The 18,429-nt window shown below is 43.0% G+C and overlaps 1 protein-coding gene across 2 annotated transcripts in view; it reads right to left on the minus strand.

The window, feature by feature from the left end:
• The window catches only part of LOC141134741 (uncharacterized), a 70,032-nt gene that overhangs the window by 20,367 nt on the left and 31,236 nt on the right, over window positions 1-18,429 (minus strand). For both annotated transcript variants that reach the window (XM_073624178.1, XM_073624177.1), the window contains exons 3-4: window positions 16,914-17,240; window positions 6,278-6,646 (exon numbers count right to left, since the gene is read on the minus strand). In XM_073624178.1, coding sequence (XP_073480279.1) covers window positions 6,278-6,646; window positions 16,914-17,240 — 696 coding nt within the window. The remainder of the gene's footprint in view (window positions 1-6,277; window positions 6,647-16,913; window positions 17,241-18,429) is intronic.

An 18,429-nucleotide genomic window follows, 5' to 3' on the forward strand; every position in this document is an offset into this window, starting at 1 on the left:
CCGAACCTTTAGTATCACTTTAAAATAAGTTTCCTAAAGCTGAACTCCAAGAAAACAGCTAAATACTGTACACAAATGGAATGCATATACGTGAGTTGTTTACCTGCCAAAAGATTTGTATTACTGTCCAACCAGTTTTGAGATTTACACAGCTCTGTCACACAGCACAGCCCTGTCTGGTGGCTCAGGAGACCTGATTTTTCTGCTGCAGTTGAGTAACATTTGCAGGTTGGGGAGGGTGCCACGTCGCATGGGGGGGGGGTTAGGTGTTTGTTTGTCACCCCCCCAAAAGAAGAACCTACCAGCCACCACTGCATCCTGTCATCAGAGTAGTTCAGTGTCCCCATAATGACATTGTAGTACTCCAGTTCAGTGGTCATCAACCCTGTCCTCAGGGCCCACTAACAGGCCAGGTTTTATGTATTACCTTGTGGAGATGGAGACTAGAATACTGTAATCACTGAGCAGCAAATGATATCACCTGTGATGTATTTCAGTTATCTTTCAAACCTGGCCTGTTAGTGGGCCCTGAGGACAGGGTTGATGACCACTGCTCTAGGGGAATGATCAGGAATTTTATTTAGACTATTTTTGCTTTAACAGTGATGATCACTGTTATAAGCAATAGTTAAAGTGGTTGTTAAGCCACTGCGCTACATTCATACAATCCTCTCTGGTCGATAATGATAGGTGCCCCAGTGCATGTTATTTATAAAAAAAAAATGCTGCTATATACCTTATTTCAGAGCACTCACGTGACCGGCCGTCTCTCTCCTCTCTCAATCCAACAAATACAGCGGGAAGGGCTGAGAATCCACCCACAGACGTCAGTCGGGAGGAGAGGAGGAGAGGTAGAGAGAGGCGGCCGGTCATGTGAGTGCCGAGCGGCGCTCCAAAACAAGGTAACGAAATGCATTTTTTTTTTAAACTGCTTAACCCCTTCAATACCAGGCACTTTCCCCCCTTCCTGCCCTGGACAATTGTCAGCTTTCAGCGCTGTCGCACTTTGAATGACAATTATGCAGTCATGCAACACTGTACCCAAAGTAAACAGGGCAGATCCCCGCTCTGACAGGGGACAACATGGAGATCTGCTGTTCCTAGTGATCAGGAACAGTGATCTCTGTTGTTCCTATCAGCACTTCCCCCACACAGTTAGAAACACACTGTGGGAACACATCTAACCTGTTGATCACCCCTGATGTTAACCCCTTACCTGCCAGTGTCATTTATACGGTGACAGTGCATTTTTTTTTAGCACTGGTCACTGTACTGGTGTCACCGGTCCCCAAAAAGTGTCACTTGGGGTCAGATTTGTCCGCCGCAATGTCGCATTCCCACAAAAAAAAAATCACTGATCATCGCCATTACTAGTAAAAACCATTAAAAGATGGGCGGCAAGGATGTGGAATTCCCTTCCTCAGGCGGTGGTCTCAGCGGGGGGGGCATCGATGGTTTAAAAAACTAGATAAGAACCTAAACGACCACAACATATAGGGATATACAATGTAATACTGACCGATAATCACACACATAGGTTGGACTTGATGGACTTGTGTCTTTTTTCAACCTCACCTACTATGTAACTATGTAACATCAATAAATCTAACCCATAGTTTGTAGACACTATAGCTTTTGCGCAAACCAATTAATATATGCTTATTGGGATTTCTTTTACCAAAAATACATAGCAGAATACAAATTGGCCTAAATTGATGAAGAAATTAAACCGCTTCTCTTTTTAAATTCCCTTTCCCTTTCGCCAGTATGGTATTTGTACATTGATATCATATCCCCTCTCAAGTGTCTCCTCTCCAGAGAGAATAAGTTCAATGCTTATAGTCTTTCCCCAGGGCTGAGGTCCTCTAGTCCCTTTTATTAGCTTTGTTGCCCTTTTCTGGACCCTCTCCACCACATCCCTCCTGAGGACTGGTGCCCAGAACTGGACGACATACATTACTCCAGGTGTGGCCAGACCAGAGTCTTGTAGAGTGGTAGAATTTTCATTTTATCTCTGGCATGAATCCCTTTTTTGATGCATGCTAATATTTTGTAGGCTTTGCTTGCAGCAGCCTGGCATTGCATGCCATTGCTGAGCCTATCATTTACTCGAACCCCCAGGTCCTTTTCCAACCCAGATTCCCCCAGAGGTTCTTCCCCCCGTGAGTAACTTGCATTCGTATTTTTGGCACCCAAATGCATTACCTTACATTTTTCAACATTAAACCTCATTTGCCATGTAGTTGCCCACCCCATTATTTTATTTAGATCTTCTTGTAAGGTTTCCACATCCTGTTTAGAAGTTATTGCCCTGCTTAGCTTAGTATTGTCTGCAAATACCGAGATTAAGCCGTTTATCCCATCTTCTAGATCATTTATGAATACATTAAACAGAATTGGCCCAAGGACAGATCCCTGGGGGACCCCACTTTCCACACCAGACCATTCCGAGTACTCGCTATTTATTACCACCCTTTGGACTCGCCCTTGTAGCCAGTTTTTAATCCAGGTACTCGCCCTATGGTCCATGCCGACATACCTTAGTTTGTACAGTAAACGTTTATAGGGAACTGTATCAAATGCCTTTGCAAGATCCAGATGCACCACGTCTACGGGGCTTCCTTTATCTAGATGGCAGCTCACTTCTTCATAGAAGGTTAATAGATTGGTCTGGCAAGAACGATTCTTCATGAATCCATGCTGATTACTACTAATGACACCGTTTTCATTACCAAAGTCTTGTATATAGTCCCTTATCATACCCTCCAATACCTTTCAGACTATTGATGTTAAGCTAACTGGCCTGTAGTTCCCAGAGATATATCTCAGCCCTTTTTGAAATTCTGGTGCCACGTTGGCTCTTCTCCAATCAGCTGGTACCATTCCAGTCAGTAAACTGTCCACAAATATTAGGAACAGTGGTTTAGCTATCGCCTGACTGAGTTCCTTAAAGCGGAAGTAACCCCATCCAGAAAACCGTTTCATTTCCGACGCGTGCCGGAAATGTAATACTTCCCATTGGTTGTGTTCTCAATCAAACTGTCAAACCATCCAATGGCTGGTGTCTAAACTGATCACATGTGCAGCATCATGGCAGTTGTAGATTAAACAGAGGCAAAGATGGCAGATTTCTTGGCTGAAAACAATAGAGGGGTTTACTTACACTTTAAGGACCCTCGGGTGTAAGCCATCTGGTCCCGGTGACTTATTTATGTTAGGTTTTTTAAGTCTATTTCTGATTCTGTCTTCTGTTAGCCATGAGGGTGCTTCCTGTGACAGGTTATTAACATTAGTCTTGGTTACTCTATCCCGTTTCCCTTGTGAAGACTGAGGAGAAGAATACATTCAAAACCTTTGCCTTCTCTCTGTCTTTTGTAGCCGAATTCCCCTAATCATCCTTTATGGGGCAAATATGTTCTGGCTTCACTTTCTTACTATCTATATACTAAGAATTTCTTGTTTTTTGTTTTGTTTTTTTTACTCTCTCTTATTGCATTCTTTGTAGTGTTGAATTGCTGACAATGCCCCTTCAGTCTTGTATTTTTTTGAAGGCCTGTTCTTTTGCTCTTATATGCATTTTTACATTGGAGTTCAGCAATCCAGGATTTATTTTAGTTTTTTTAAACTTTGTTTCCCATTTGTCAAATGCACTGGCCAATACCTTTTATTTAGTATGCTCTTAACCTCCTTAGCGGTAATCCTGAGTGTGGCTTGGGGTGAATTTTCAGTACCAAAAGCGGTAAGCCATGTACAGCTCTTACTTGCCTTGTCCCCTGGATCCTGTGATGTCTCCCCGCTGTGTCTGCGAGCTGCGTCTCCGCTCGATTCACAGTGCCGAGCTCCGTTCCCTGTGAGCGTCGCGACGCAGGGGGACGGAGCTCGGCTCCAAATTCAAAAAGTGAAAAACACAGTATACATACAGTACACTGTAATCTTACAGATTACAGTACTGTATCAAATAGTTTCACATCCCCTTGTCCCTAGTGGTTTGTCTAGTGCCCTGCATCCAATTTTATATTATCAATACTGTTCTTTCTGCCTGGAAACTGGAGATTGTGCATAGCAACCAAAAAGTGTCCATTTTACATAAAAAGTGCTTTTAGACCAGCTAGAAAACAGCGATAATAAATTAGAATCAATTGAGCGATGGTGATTTGTGGGGAAAATTCGTCAAACACTGAAAGTAACGACAGCGACAATTCTGCAACTGAGCAAATTTCAGTGTTTTTGATTACATTATTGAATAATTTTTATTATTATTATTATATTAAGTGAGTTATTTCTAAGAATTACAGGCCTACAATATAAAACGCCAAATTTCCATGCAAAACAATGTACTGCTTTCAGCAACAAAAATCTGACATAATCATACCGCCAGGGAGGTTAAAGCACTCCCATTTTTCCTCTGCATTCTTTGTTCCTAGAATATTATCCTATTCAACATCATCTAGCAAAGAGCACAATTTAGGGAACTTGGGTCTTTTGAAATTCTGTGTGTTTGTATTACCCTTGTGCTTCCTATTTCTGTGATTTTTACTGAAACTCGTTGATCTGTGGCCGCTGTTTCCTAAGTTGCCCTGTATTTTTACATCCACGATCAGGTCTGTATTGTTAGTAATCAGTAGGTCTAGTAACGCATTATTTCTTGTTGGTACATTCACCATCTGACCCATGAAATTGTCCTGCAAGACATTTAGGAAATGGTGAGTCTTAGACAAATGCGTGGTTTCTTCTGTCCAGTCTATATCTGGATAATTAAAATCCACCATTATAATGACATTTCCCATCCTTGCCGCCATTCCAAGCTGTGATAGGTCTGACTCCCCTTCCTCCCTCTGGTTAGGGGGCCTAAAGCATACACTCAATTTTACTTCCCCTTAGTTTCCTCCCTTTGAAGCTTTACCCATAAGGATTCCACCTCCTCCATAGCTCCATTACTGATATCGTCCCTCACATTCATTTCCACATCATTCATGATATATAGAGGCATACCCCTCACCCTTTTTACCCTCCCTATCTCTGCGATATAGGGAATACCCCTGAATGGTTGCCAGCCAATAATGTGAGCTGTCAAACCAAGTCTCTGAGATTCCCACAAAATCAAAATCCTCCTCGTGAAGTCCAGAGCCCCTGAAAAGCAGTAAACCTATAGGCTATCAGCAGATTGGCCTCTGGTGGCTTTCATTTTCAGCGTAGTACCAAAAAATATGGATCAACTGAGCATGTGCAGAGCAGAGAGAGACATTGGGGCTGATTTACTAAAACTGGAGAGTGCAAAATCTGGTGCAGCTGTGCATGGTAACCAATCAGCTTCTAACGTCAGCTTGTGCAATTAGGCTTTGACAAAAACTCCTGGAAGCTGATTGGTTTCTATGCAGAGATGCACCAGATATTGCACTCTTCAGTTTAGTAAATCAACCCCGCTATGTTACCAGATTTTAAACAGTATAGGCACTCATTTTTAACATTTTACGCAGCTATACCTGCAAAAGGGGCTAGCCTGAAGTGATCTAACAGGACTTAATTTTCATACTAAAGTTCCACCTTAAAGTGAAATAAGTTAGCCACTGCATACCTTATTTCATATCGCTGTCGGTGCTCAGGTGACAGCTCGCCGCTCTCCTCTCCTGGTCTGATAAGTACAGGGGGGGGGGGGGGGGGCTGAGAATCTCCCACTGACGTCAGCCAGGAGGAGGGGAGGAGAGGAGGAGAGCAGTCACGTGAGCGCAGAGAGGCGCTATGAAATAAGGTATACAGCGGCTTATTTTTTAATAAACACATACACTGGGCACATAATTTACTATAACAAAGAAGATTGTGGCAATAAGACTTAGTTACGATAGCAGCAGGAGTGGAGGGGAGCAGACAGACAGGGAGGGGGAAGAGGATGGGAGAGAGGAGACAGAGGAGAGCTGCGGATGATGGAGGCATGTAAACTGACCACGGTGTCAGGGCTCAGCAGCCATGATAAACAGTGGTCAGTTTTCAGAGGGAAGGGCAGAACCAGGCAGGATTAACCAGGTATTTTAGACGATAGAACCAAATTAGACAGCACAAGTACTGTACTGTTATTCATGCTTTAAAAGAACAGGATCAATTTTTTTTAGGTTTACAACCACTTTAAAGATGCCTGTAAAAGTGGCATTTTTTTTTGCCTGGCGTGCATAAATACTAAAAGGTAATATCAAAAGGAAATGCTTTGTACGGTGATCCTAAGGCCTGGCACAAGACATACAATGAAATTATAAATATGGAGCTAGGAGCCCCTTAACTTTACCATTGATGATTAGTCTGGTTCCTCCTCCATACATAATTTCATGTTCATATTGGTATTTGCCTGCACACCGTTTGACCACCACAAAGCAGTGAAATGAAGTGTTGTCTGCCTTCGTCACATTCATTATCATTAGATTAGTCATCCCTGTTATGGATGTCCGATGTCTATATGTAGAGTGAACCATTTCCTGGTAGGGGTGGTAGGCGTACGGTCCGGTTATATTCCCCACTCTCCAGTATACATTGACCCGCAGAACATCTCTCTCTGTATACCGACCACTAGGAAGGGTGTAGGAGCAGGTAAGGATCACTGAATGATTTTCTTGTACTGAGATTTCTTTAGTTGGCTGATCCCAGGACGCTTGGTAATCTGGAAGAACAAGTGGAAGAAAAAAGCCAATCCACATATGTTTTACGTAACGGGATCTAGTCTATAACTGCTGTGTGGTCTTGTGCACTCATACCTTGCTGTTTGTGTCTATATATTACAGAATAGAACAGGGTGTCTGCACTTTTAAATTAGATTTAAACCCAACTAATCATGTAAGCTATTATGGAACCGCCTCTGATGATATCCACTCGAATGAAACATGTCAGGCTGGTTATGAGACACAAGGATGCTGAATGCCATGGCTGTTTTGTTTTATGATAATCGTTCTTATTGACTGTACATGTAAGTTGCTACAATAAATTCTTTCACAAGTGAGACGGGCTTCACTATATGCTGCTTTATTTCTATTTGGTGATCATATCCCCATGATTGGGTGAGACGCCCACTGACTGCTGGAAGTTTACTGCTTTGTTGTTGCCTCGGACCAGGCCCGTTGCGGCAGGACAGGCAAAACAAGCAATTGCTTGGGGCCCCAAGCTGGCCTGTGGCCCCAGCCGCCGCTTCCTATAAGCTGCAGCCTGTAGCGTGGCCGAGCTCATCTTGCTTCTGCAGTCCACGCGGTACAGTTTCCTGTTTCCGGTCGGACTGACAGGAAGTGCACACACGGGGTGCTCACTCTCTTTCAGTCCGGCCAGCCGGGAACAGAAAACTGAATCTCCTGCCACGTGGTACACGGTAGGGAGGGGGGTTAAAAAGAACATTGGGGGGGAGTAGTAAGGGGGGGAGGCAGTCATCAAGACCCATTTAGTAATACAAATATGGTAACTTGCTGACCATAATAGAAACAATTACCATAGCTTTCTTGTCATTTTCTTCTTTCTTTACCATCCCATTTCCATCTTATTGCAAAAATTTACAAAGCAGAGAAAAGACTCTACAGTACACTCTACCGTAGAGTCTTTTCTCTGCTTCGTAAATTTTTGCAAAAAGCTTTAATACATATTACCTGATTCAAAAGAGAAGCAATAAGATGGAAATGGGATGGTAAAGAAAGAAAATGGAGAGACAGTTATGGTAATTGTTTCTATGGTAAAGCTATGGCAAATCTTTCTTTTTTGCTCTCCTCATTAGATATCGTTAGATATACTGTGTCCACTGTACAAAATGTTATCCCTTATGCATAATTTATATGCCCAGCCATATGCGTGCTTTAAGACCTCATTGTTTACTGCCACAAAGCTTCCATGTTGGTGTGTACGTAACGTAAGACCCCTTTCATACTGGAGCGTATTGCAGGCGCTATAGCGCAATCCGCCCTTAAAGCGCTGTCACATTCACTCCAGTGTGAAAGCACGAGGGCTTTCACACTGGAGCGTTGTGCTAGCAGGACGGTAAAATAGTCCTGCTAGCCGCATCTTTGGAGAGGAGAAGGAGCGGTGTGTTTACCGCTGCTTCACCGCTGCTGCCCATTGAAATCAATGAGACAGCGTGGCTATACCGCCCGCAATGCGCTACTTCAGCATATACAGTGAGAAGCTACTGGATTTGTACAGTAATTTAAGCATTGCTTAACGTCTACTCCAGACTCTACCTGTGTCAGTGGCCTCTGGTGAGAGGAGCTTTTCAGCTTTGAAGCTGATAAAAAATTACATGAGGTCCACCATGGGCCAAGAAAGGCTCACAGGACTGGCACTTACGTCAATTGAGCGTGATGTTCGCCAGTCTTTGGACATGGAGGACATTGTGATTGCCTTTGCAGAAAACAAGGCTCGCAAACAGCAGTTTTAGATAATTTGCACGTTTGTGAGAACTGAAAAATGTTAATGTGAGTGTGTGTGTTTAAAGTATGTTGGATTTAGTTATTGTGCACTTTTTTTATGTATATTTGATTTCATGGTACAGTGGTGTTTTTTTTCCAAATGTTCAATTGTTAAAAATTTTAAAATTTTATGCACATTATATGCAACAGCAGTATTTGCACTGTAAACCCTTTTTAATTATATAAAGTGTTGGTGAACTTAAACTGTATCGCTATGCTGTGATTCCTGTAGGCTTTGTGTGTGTGCGGGGGGGTTGGTTAGGGGGCCTCCATGTCCATTTTGCTTGGGGCCCCCAAATTCCTTCAAATGGCCCTGCCTCGGACAAGTGAATGGATGCAAGCTTTGGTATTCAACCATCTACAGTACTAGTCTACTTGGTGATTGACGAGTTCAGATGTGATCCCTTGGGAAGCTATTAATCAATGCCTATCACTTGCTGATATCTGGTAAGCAGATTTGATTCTCACGATGTGTGCTTCCCTATACACACTGAAAACTGGTGAAGGGATTATAATATTTTCCTCTTTCAATACTTCAAAGACTGTTGCTTTTTATTAGCGCCGCATGTGGACCTTTTATATTATGGAACAACGTTTTTTCATAATTCGTTTTTAATCTTTTTGAGTGTGCAGTTTTTATTAGGATATTACCTAGTAATCATGCCATAGAGGTCCTAATTGGGGCACTTCCTGTCATTACAACTGTCCACCAATTGTGCTTCTGCATTGTCACCTCTAATATGTGCATAGACATGGTTAGTCATGGCCATCAGCATTGACATAACGCTGACACTGAAGTGAATAGTATAGCCAGTAAGGTTTTGAGGAGACTACAATTGGGCTTTAAAAGATAAGTTCACGTTTCGTAACATGTTACATGTTACACCCATACTCAGGGCATAACATGTAACAAGTTACGAATGTACCATCCCCTGCACCTCCACGATTCCTGATATAGCCGTCCGGCCGTGTCATTCATTCTCAGTCTCCTGTGAATGGAAAATTACAAGGTCTGGCAGCCTTTGCGCTGTGGTAGTTCATTGATTCTTCCTGTCAGGGAGTATCAACTTACCCCTACGGGATGTACAGGGTAGCAGATACACTGGCAGATCTTCTTGATCACTGTATGGCATTAGCGATCTGGTGATCACTGGCGCAATTTTTTTCAAAAAGTGAACCTATCCCTTTAAATAGAAGTGTGGCCAGGCTGTGAATATTTTAAATGTTTTCATATTCTAACAAGTATTAACAAATGGTAAATGTGCTTTAAAACCAGACCCTTAAGTGGCCTCTGCAGTGGCAGGCACTGTAAAGAGATTCATCCTCATAATTTAAAGTAGAGTTACTTATAGTTTTCCTAGCAGATCATTCTGCATTTACATGGTTTTAAAGCGGAGCGCCACCGAAAAAAACTTTTTTAAAAGTCAGCAGCTACAAATACTGCAGCTGCTGACTTTTAAAACATGGACACTTACCTGTCCAGGGCGCCCGCGATGTCGGCACCCGAGGCCGAAGCGTCTCTCCGTCCTCGGGTGCTGCCGCCTCCATCTTCGGTAAGGGAATCAGGAAGTGAAGCCGTGCGGCTTCACTTCCCGGTTCCCTACTGCGCATGCGCGAGTCACGCAGCGCAATCCGGATGGTCCCTGCTGCCTCTGGGACCCGTGTGTTTCCCAGCAGGCAGCGGGGAGGGAGCAGGAAGTGGCGTAAATACCCGCAGATTCTGCGGGTATCTATGCCGGAAGTGGGTACAGATACCTGTAATATACAGGTATCTGTACCCCCCTCCCCCCTGAAAGGTGCCAACTGTGTCACCGGAGGGGGGGAGGAATCTGATGAGTGGAAGTTCCACTTTTGGGTGGAACTCCACTTTAAGGGAGCAATAAATATGTAAGTTCAATTACTATCCCAAATAAAGTTAGAACTTTTTGGCAGAAAAAGATATATGCAAAATAATTTTTGCCCAAAAACTTTTTTCCCTGGCTCCTAGCAATTTTGGATCATTAATGCACACTACACAGAACATGCGCTAGTGCTGGTGCAATGCATTACTATGTTCTAATAGTTTGACTGCAGCTGCTCATAGCTTTTTGAGTGTATTGTTGAATTCTCCTGAAAAAGTACCTCTTGTCCTATTACTATCTCTTATGCACAGAGCCAGATAACTAGGACTGCATTCCAGGCTGGTTGGGTAACAGCTGGAGGGTCTCCCCATCACCACAGATCTTGCCTTCAGTTCTCTGACACAAAAACAGATGCTGCATCATCCTCAGGGGCTCCTGCAATGAGACTTTGCTGCAAAATTCATCTGGAGGTATCTCTTATAATAACTGTATATACTGTATTCGCAGGTATATGTGCATAATTCTACCAGAACTCCTGTTGGGCCCTTTGCTGATAATACCTGTTTGTACATTGAATGTAGGCACTGTTAATATTTTTTTTCTTATATGAAGCTTGTATTATTTCCAAACCAATGTGCAATTTATATGTTTATGGTTGGTGTTATGTGTTGATGCCATAGATGGTGAGGTTGAAAAAAGACACAATACCATCAAGTCCAACCTATGTGTGTGATTATATATCAGTATTACATTGTATATCCCTGTATGTTGTGGTCGTTCAGGTGCCCATCTAATAGTTTTTTTAAACTATCGATGCTCCCCGCTGAAACCAATGCTTGTGGAAGAGAATTCCACATCTTCATTGCTCTTACAATAAAGAACTCTCTACACAGTTTAACCACTTGAGCCCCGGACCATTATGCTGCCTAAGGACCAGAGGTCTTTTTCCAATTTGGCACTGCGTCGCTTTAACTGCTAATTGCGCGGTCATGCAATGCTGTACCCAAACGAAATTTGCGTCCTTTTCTTCCCACAAATAGAGCTTTCTTTTGATGGTATTTGATCACCTCTGCGGTTTTTATTTTTTGCGCTATAAACGGAAAAAGACCGAAAATTTTGAAAAAAAATGATATTTTCCACTTTTTGTTATAAAAAAAATCCAATAAACTCAATTTTAGTCATACATTTAGGCCAAAATGTATTCGGCCACATGTCTTTGGTAAAAAAAATGTCAATAAGCGTATATTTATTGGTTTGCGCAAAAGTTATAGCGTCTACAAACTAGGGTACATTTTCTGTAATTTACACAGCTTTTAGATTATGACTGCCTATGTCATTTCTTGAGGTGCTAAAATGGCAGGGCAGTACAAAACCCCCCCAAATGACCCCATTTTGGAAAGTAGACACCCCAAGGAAATTGCTGAGAGGCATGTTGAACCCATTGAATATTTATTTTTTTTTGTCCCAAGTGATTGAATAATGACAAAAAATATATATATATATATATTTACAAAAAGTTGTCACTAAATGATATATTGCTCACAAAGGCCATGGGCATATGTGGAATTGCACCCCAAAATCCATTCTGCTGCTTCTCCTGAGTATGGGGATACCACATGTGTGGGACTTTTTGGGAGCCTAGCCGCGTACGGGGCCCCGAAAACCAAGCACTGCCTTCAGGATTTCTAAGGGTGTAAATTTATGATTTCACTCTTTACTGCCTATCACAGTTTCGGAGGCCATGGAATGCCCAGGTGGCACAAAACCCCCCCAAATGACCCCATTTTGGAAAGTAGACACCCCAAGCTATTTGCTGAGAGGTATATTGAGTCCATGGAATATTTTATATTTTGACACAAGTTGCGGGAAAGTGACACATTTTTTTTTTTGCACAAAGTTGTCACTAAATGATATATTGCTCACACAGGCCATGGGCATATGTGGAATTGCACCCCAAAATACATTTAGCTGCTTCTCCTGAGTACGGGGATACCACATGTGTGGGACTTTTTGGGCAAAAAAAAAAAAAAAAAAAATTTGTCTCTTTCCCGCAACTTGTGTCGCAATATAAAATATTCCATGGACTCGACATGCCTCTCAGCAAATAGCTTGGGGTGTCTACTTTCCAAAATGGGGTCATTTGGGGGGGTTTTGAACTGTCCTGGCATTTTATGCACAACATTTAGAAGCTTATGTCACACATCACTCACTCTTCTAACCACTTGAAGACAAAGCCCTTTCTGACACTTATTGTTTACATGAAAAAGTTATTTTTTTTGCAAGAAAATTACTTTGAACCCCCAAACATTATATATTTTTTTAAAGCAAATTCCCTACAGATTAAAATGGTGGGTGTTTCATTTTTTTTTTTCACACAGTATTTGCGCAGCGATTTTTCAAACGCATTCTTTGGGGAAAAAACACACTTTTTAAAATTTTAATGCACTAAAACACACTATATTGCCCAAATGTTTGATGAAATAAAAAAGATGATCTTAGGCTGAGTACATGGATACCAAACATGACATGCTTTACAATTGCGCACAAACGTGCAGTGGCAACAAAATAAATACATTTTTAAAAGCCTTTAAAAGCCTTTACAGGTTACCACTTTAGATTTACAGAGGAGGTCTACTGCTAAAATTACTGCCCTCGATCTGACCTTCGCGGTGATACCTCACATGCATGGTGCAATTGCTGTTTACTTTTGACGACAGACCGCCGCTTGCGCGAGAGCAGGGGGCGACAGGGGTGCTTTTTTTTTTTTTGCTTTATTTTCTTTAATATTTTTTTGCTTTTTTATCTTTTTTTTTAAACTGTTCCTTTCATTTTTTTTTTAATCATTTTTATTGTTATCTCGGGGAATGTAAATATCCCCTATGATAGCAATAGGCTACGTAAACTGTTGGCGCTATATAAATACTGTATAATAATAATAATAATAGGTAGTGACAGGTACTCTTTTTTGAAAAAATTGGGGTCTATTAGACCCTAGATCTCTCTGCCCTCAAAGCATCTGACCACATCAAGATCGGTGTGATAAAATGCTTCCCCAATTTCCCAATGGCGCTATTTACATCCGGCGAAATCTAAGTCATAAAATGCTTGTAGCTTCCGGTTTCTTAGGCCATAGAGATGTTTGGAGCCACTCTGGTCTCTGATCAGCTCTATGGTCAGCTGGCTGAATCACCGGCTGCATTCTCAGGTTCCCTGTTGAGACAGGAGAGCCAGAGAAAAACACGGAAGACAGTGGGGGGGCATTCCCTCCCACGGCTTGTAAAAGCAGTCTAGAGGCTAACTAGCCGCTAGGATTGCTTTTACATGAAAGCCGACCGCTGGCTGAAAAGAATGATACCAAGATGATACCTAAACCTGCAGGCATCATTCTGGTATAACCACTCAAAGTCGTGAATGGCGTACCTGAAGACAAAAAAATGGTTAACAATAAAGCACAATAAACAGTAAAGTATAAAAAATTGCATACCTGAAAAGCAAACATGATAAAACATAATAACAATAAAACATTGCAGAATAGAATACAGTAAAAAAGAGCAGAACAATAGAGAGAGAGAATAGAGAGAGAGAGAACAATAAAACGACAACTATTTTTTTTTATTTTATATATATATTTTTTTTTTTACACTTTTTTTGTAACTAACTTTTATAACGGTAACCGGTTCCAGGTTCGGGTCTCTCAAAATGCGATGGCATCTTGGGAGACCCTGTCAAAGTGCGCCTAGTCTGTGCAATGCTGTATGATACGCTAATACTCAACTAGTGAATGGTAGCGTTCAAAACATTCACCAATGCAAAGACCAGGATTGTCAGAACAGGAGGGACAATAATAGCGGGTGTCACGCCTATATCCACGCTTGCTGCAGACACGACATCTTTTTTGGGGGGTTCGCTGGGTAGGGGTACTCGGGAGGACATAAAGAAAATGCCTCTCATGCAGCCGACTGCATTTGGTTGGGGATGTGAATGGGGGAAGTACGGGCGCTGCAGAAGTGGTGGGTTCCCAATTAGGATTGGCGAATGCAGCAGGAAGGGCACTATGGGCACGACGGGCCTGTGTTTGTCTTTTTGGTGGCAGCGGGACACTACTTGTGCTTGCCTCCTCACCAGCTTGAATTGCACTTATGGGACTCGCCACGTCACCAAGTGTTACTGCAGTGCTGGTTTGACTACGACCGGGGTGTACTAGGCCACTGGTGCTTGCCAGTTCACCAAAACGCTACCAAAAAAACTGTTAGCGGTCGCAGGGATCAGGCCTGACTCTGCGAACGCTGCAGTTATGCGTTTAGTGTTTTGTAAGTGACAGTGATCGATCGATACTGCACTTGGGTGGGCTGGGCTGGGCCGGGCGGAGTGGCAAAACGCAGGTGCTAGCAGGTATCTGGGCTGATCCCGCTAACACTGCGTTTTTGGGAACCCTAAACTGCTGGGGACGCTAGTATAGATCTGATTGGATCAGATATTGATCCGTACAGATACTATACCACTAAGGGAGGTGTATGCTGCGTGCGTGGGTGTTAGCGGTACTGGCGCTAACCTGACGCTGCCTGGGGCGACGCATATCACCGCCGGGCGATCAGGGGGCTAAACCTTTATTCGGTAATAAACGGCGGGTGCCCTGACACTATAAAAAATAAACGAACTAACCAGCGTCACCCGTAACGGTTATACGGTGATCAGTGGTGAAAGGGTTAACTAGGGGGCAATCAAGGGGTTAAAACATTTATTAGATAGTATAGGGGGGTCCCTGACGCTATAAAACGCTGACGGCGAACCTAAATATTTACCTCCCTAACTAGCGTCACCAGCGACACTAACACAGCGATCAGAAAAATGATCGCTTAGTGGTACTGGTGACAGGGGGTGATCAAGGGGTTAAAACTTTATTAGGGGGTGTTAGGGGGGTACCCTAGACCTAAAAGGGGCTAACAGTACCTGTCCTAACACTGTAACTGTCACAAACTGACACCATGCAGTAATCAGAAAAAAAAAAAAAACTGCTGGTGTCAGTTTGTGACGGGGGGGGGGGTTAGGGGGGGGGATCGGGGGGCGATCGGGGTGTTTTGTGTGCCTGGCATGTTCTACTGTGTGTGTGTTTTCACTCACATACCTGTCTTCTCCCCTCGGCGCCGGAACGGAAAACACCGAGCCGAGGAGAGATGACATCATTTCATTTGCTGCTGTTTAGCATACAGCAGCAAAGGAAATGATCTGATTGACCGGCGGCGATCGCGAGGGGGGGGCCACGAACGGATGGCCTCCCCCTCACCTCCGATCGCCGGGGGACATAACAGGACCGCCTCGGGCACCGGAGGGGGGGTCCGATCGGACCCCCCACCCGCGGGAGGCAAATCACGTATATGTACGTGATTTTGCCTGCCCGTGCCGCCTTGCCGACGTACATCGGCGTGAGGCGGTCCTTAAGTGGTTAAGGTTAAACTGCTTCTTTTCTAATTTTAGTGATTGGCCACGAGTCTTATTAAATTCCCTTGCACGGAAAAGTTTTATCCCTATTGTGGGCTCACCAGTACGGTATTTGTACATTGAAATCATATCCCCTCTCAAGCGTCTCTTCTCCAGAGAGAATAAGTTCAATGCTTGCAACCTTTCCTCATAACTAAGATCCTCCAGTCCATTTATTAGTTTTGTTGCACTTCACTGGACTCTTCTCTCCAGTTCCAGTACATCCTTCCTGAGAACTGGTGTCCAGAACTGGACAGCATACTCCAGGTGCGGCCGGACCAGAGTCTTGTAGAGTGGTAGAACTATTGTTTTATCCCTGGAGTTAATCCCCTTTTTAATGTATGCCAGTATTCTGTTTGCTTTGTTAGCAGCAGCTTGGCATTGCATGCCATTGCTGAGCCTATCATCTACTAGGACCCCCAGGTCCTTTTCCATCCTAGATTCTCCCAGAGGTTCTCCCCCTAGTGAGTAGACTGCATTCATATTTTTTGCACCCAAATGCATTATTTTACATTTTTCAACATTAAACCTCATTTGCCATGTAGGTGCCCACGCCATTCATTTGTTTAGATCTTCTTGCAAGGTTTCCACATCCTGCAGAGAAGTTATTGCCCTGCTTAGCTTAGTATTGTCCGTAAATACAGAGATTGAACTGTTTATCCCATCCTCCAGGTCGTTTATGAACAAATTAAATAGGATTGGTCCCAGCACAGAACCCTGGGGGACCCCACTACCCACCCCTGACCATTCCGAGTACTCCCTATTTATCACCACCCTCTGAACTCGCCCTTGTAGCCATTTTTCAATCCATGTACTCCTCACCCTATGGTCCATGCCAACGGACCTTATTTTGTACAGTAAACGTTTATGGGGAACTGTGTCAAATGCTTACTCACCCTTTGGTCCATGCTGACAGACCAATAGTTCTTCTGTTTCCAATTACTTTGATTAAAATGCTGAATAATTTCCCAGGAAGGGAGCCCTTTCACTTCTCAGAGGCTCTGTCTTGGGTGGAGGCACTGCCAACTTTATTATCAATTCCACTCAGAAAATACTGAAGCCAATGGTTCAGCATAACAGCAAGACCACTAGAAATTTCTGAGTGATGGAGTGGTCAGTGAAGCATTCTCTACATTTCTGTTTCCTAGCATAGGTGTTTTATGTTTACCTGCAACAATCAGCCTTGTAAATTGTTTGCTTGTCAGCGTTGTAAGTGCTGTAGAGACAACACAGCAATAGCTTCGGTGATCATTTATATCAATATGATGAATACGCAGTGAGATGTCTTGAGTGAAATTGACCAGAGAGTACCGGCTCTGTTGACGTGCTTGATTTAATACAAGTATGGGATGTGAATAAGGACATTCATTATCTGCACTGTCTACAGTATTCCAGCTGACGTATCGAAGCGTTGAGGTGTCCTTGGTGTAATAACACGGGATAGTGACCTCTTCACCTGAAACAGCCATCACTTCATCCAGCTGAGTAACGTATTCTGTATGTAAACAAAGAAAACTGATTAAAGGGGAGAAAGAAAGAAATAACGTTGACAGAGCTCAATAGCTCATTCTAAAATGTACACACACAAATGAACAAGAACCACTCCCATCTGCACTGTTTAGCTGTAATAATAATAAACAGTTTGTTGGTGGTTTCTTGCATCAGAAAAGCTGAATACTGAAACATGGATTTACTCTGTGTTAAAGTGGATTTAAAAGAATTCTATGCCTGAAGGTAAAAAAAACCCTTCTGTTTTTGAACCCTACTCACCCGGGTTCCCTCTCAATTCAGCGAAGTGCATGAGATTTGAGCTTCTTCTGGAACTTTCATTCCTCAGTGGCTGAGACAGCAGTGGGAGCCATTGGCTCCTGCTACTGTCAATCACAGCCAGTGAGTCAATGAGTAGAGAGTGGGAAGCGGGGCTGAGCTGGGGCTCTATGTGTCTTATGGATGCATAGAGAGGGGCTAGGGAGCGAGTAAGCACACCAGTGCCCCTAGAGCAAGCGGCTTGCTATTGGGGACACTGGCTGAAGAGGAAAAGCCAGGAGCACCGGCAGGGGACCCAAGAAGAGGAGGATTGGGAATGCTCTGCAAAACCACTGCACAGAGCAGGTAAGTTTGACATGTTTGTTACAAAAAAAGAAAAAAAGTCTTTAATGTCACTTTAAATGTTTACTTTTAAAGAGAAGGTTATGACCCTACCTTAAAGGTAGGCTATTCATTTTAAAGAACCATTTTCAAGCAAGTATAGAGGCACTATGCAATAAAAAAAATCATATCTAAAAAGAGAAACAATGCAAATAAAAATTTTAAAATATTTACTTTTTTTGAGCTTTTGCCTGCAATTTTACTTTGGTGACAGGGTCTCTTTAGGCAGCGGTGTCCCTAGTTTGCTTTGTGTTTGTTGGATACAACCAGTCTGTAGCCAGCTGGGGCACTTCTCTTATCTATTTGTGGGCTGAAATAATTCCTAAACTCAGATTTAATTGCTTCTGCCACTAGTCTAGATGACTGAGTTATGAATATGTATTCTCTATAGCCGATCATTGAGGTGTTGGCTCAGTTGTGTAAGCTGGGGAAAATGATAAATATTTAGTGCAACGCTGCCCTGGGCTTTGCCCAGATGTAGCTGAGCTATTGAGGATTGAAATAGGTCTACTGAAGCAAGAGGAATCTACCTGTAG

Source organism: Aquarana catesbeiana, linkage group LG03 (genome assembly GCF_042186555.1).
Source record: "Aquarana catesbeiana isolate 2022-GZ linkage group LG03, ASM4218655v1, whole genome shotgun sequence".
In the NCBI taxonomy this organism is placed as follows: Eukaryota; Metazoa; Chordata; class Amphibia; order Anura; family Ranidae; genus Aquarana; species Aquarana catesbeiana.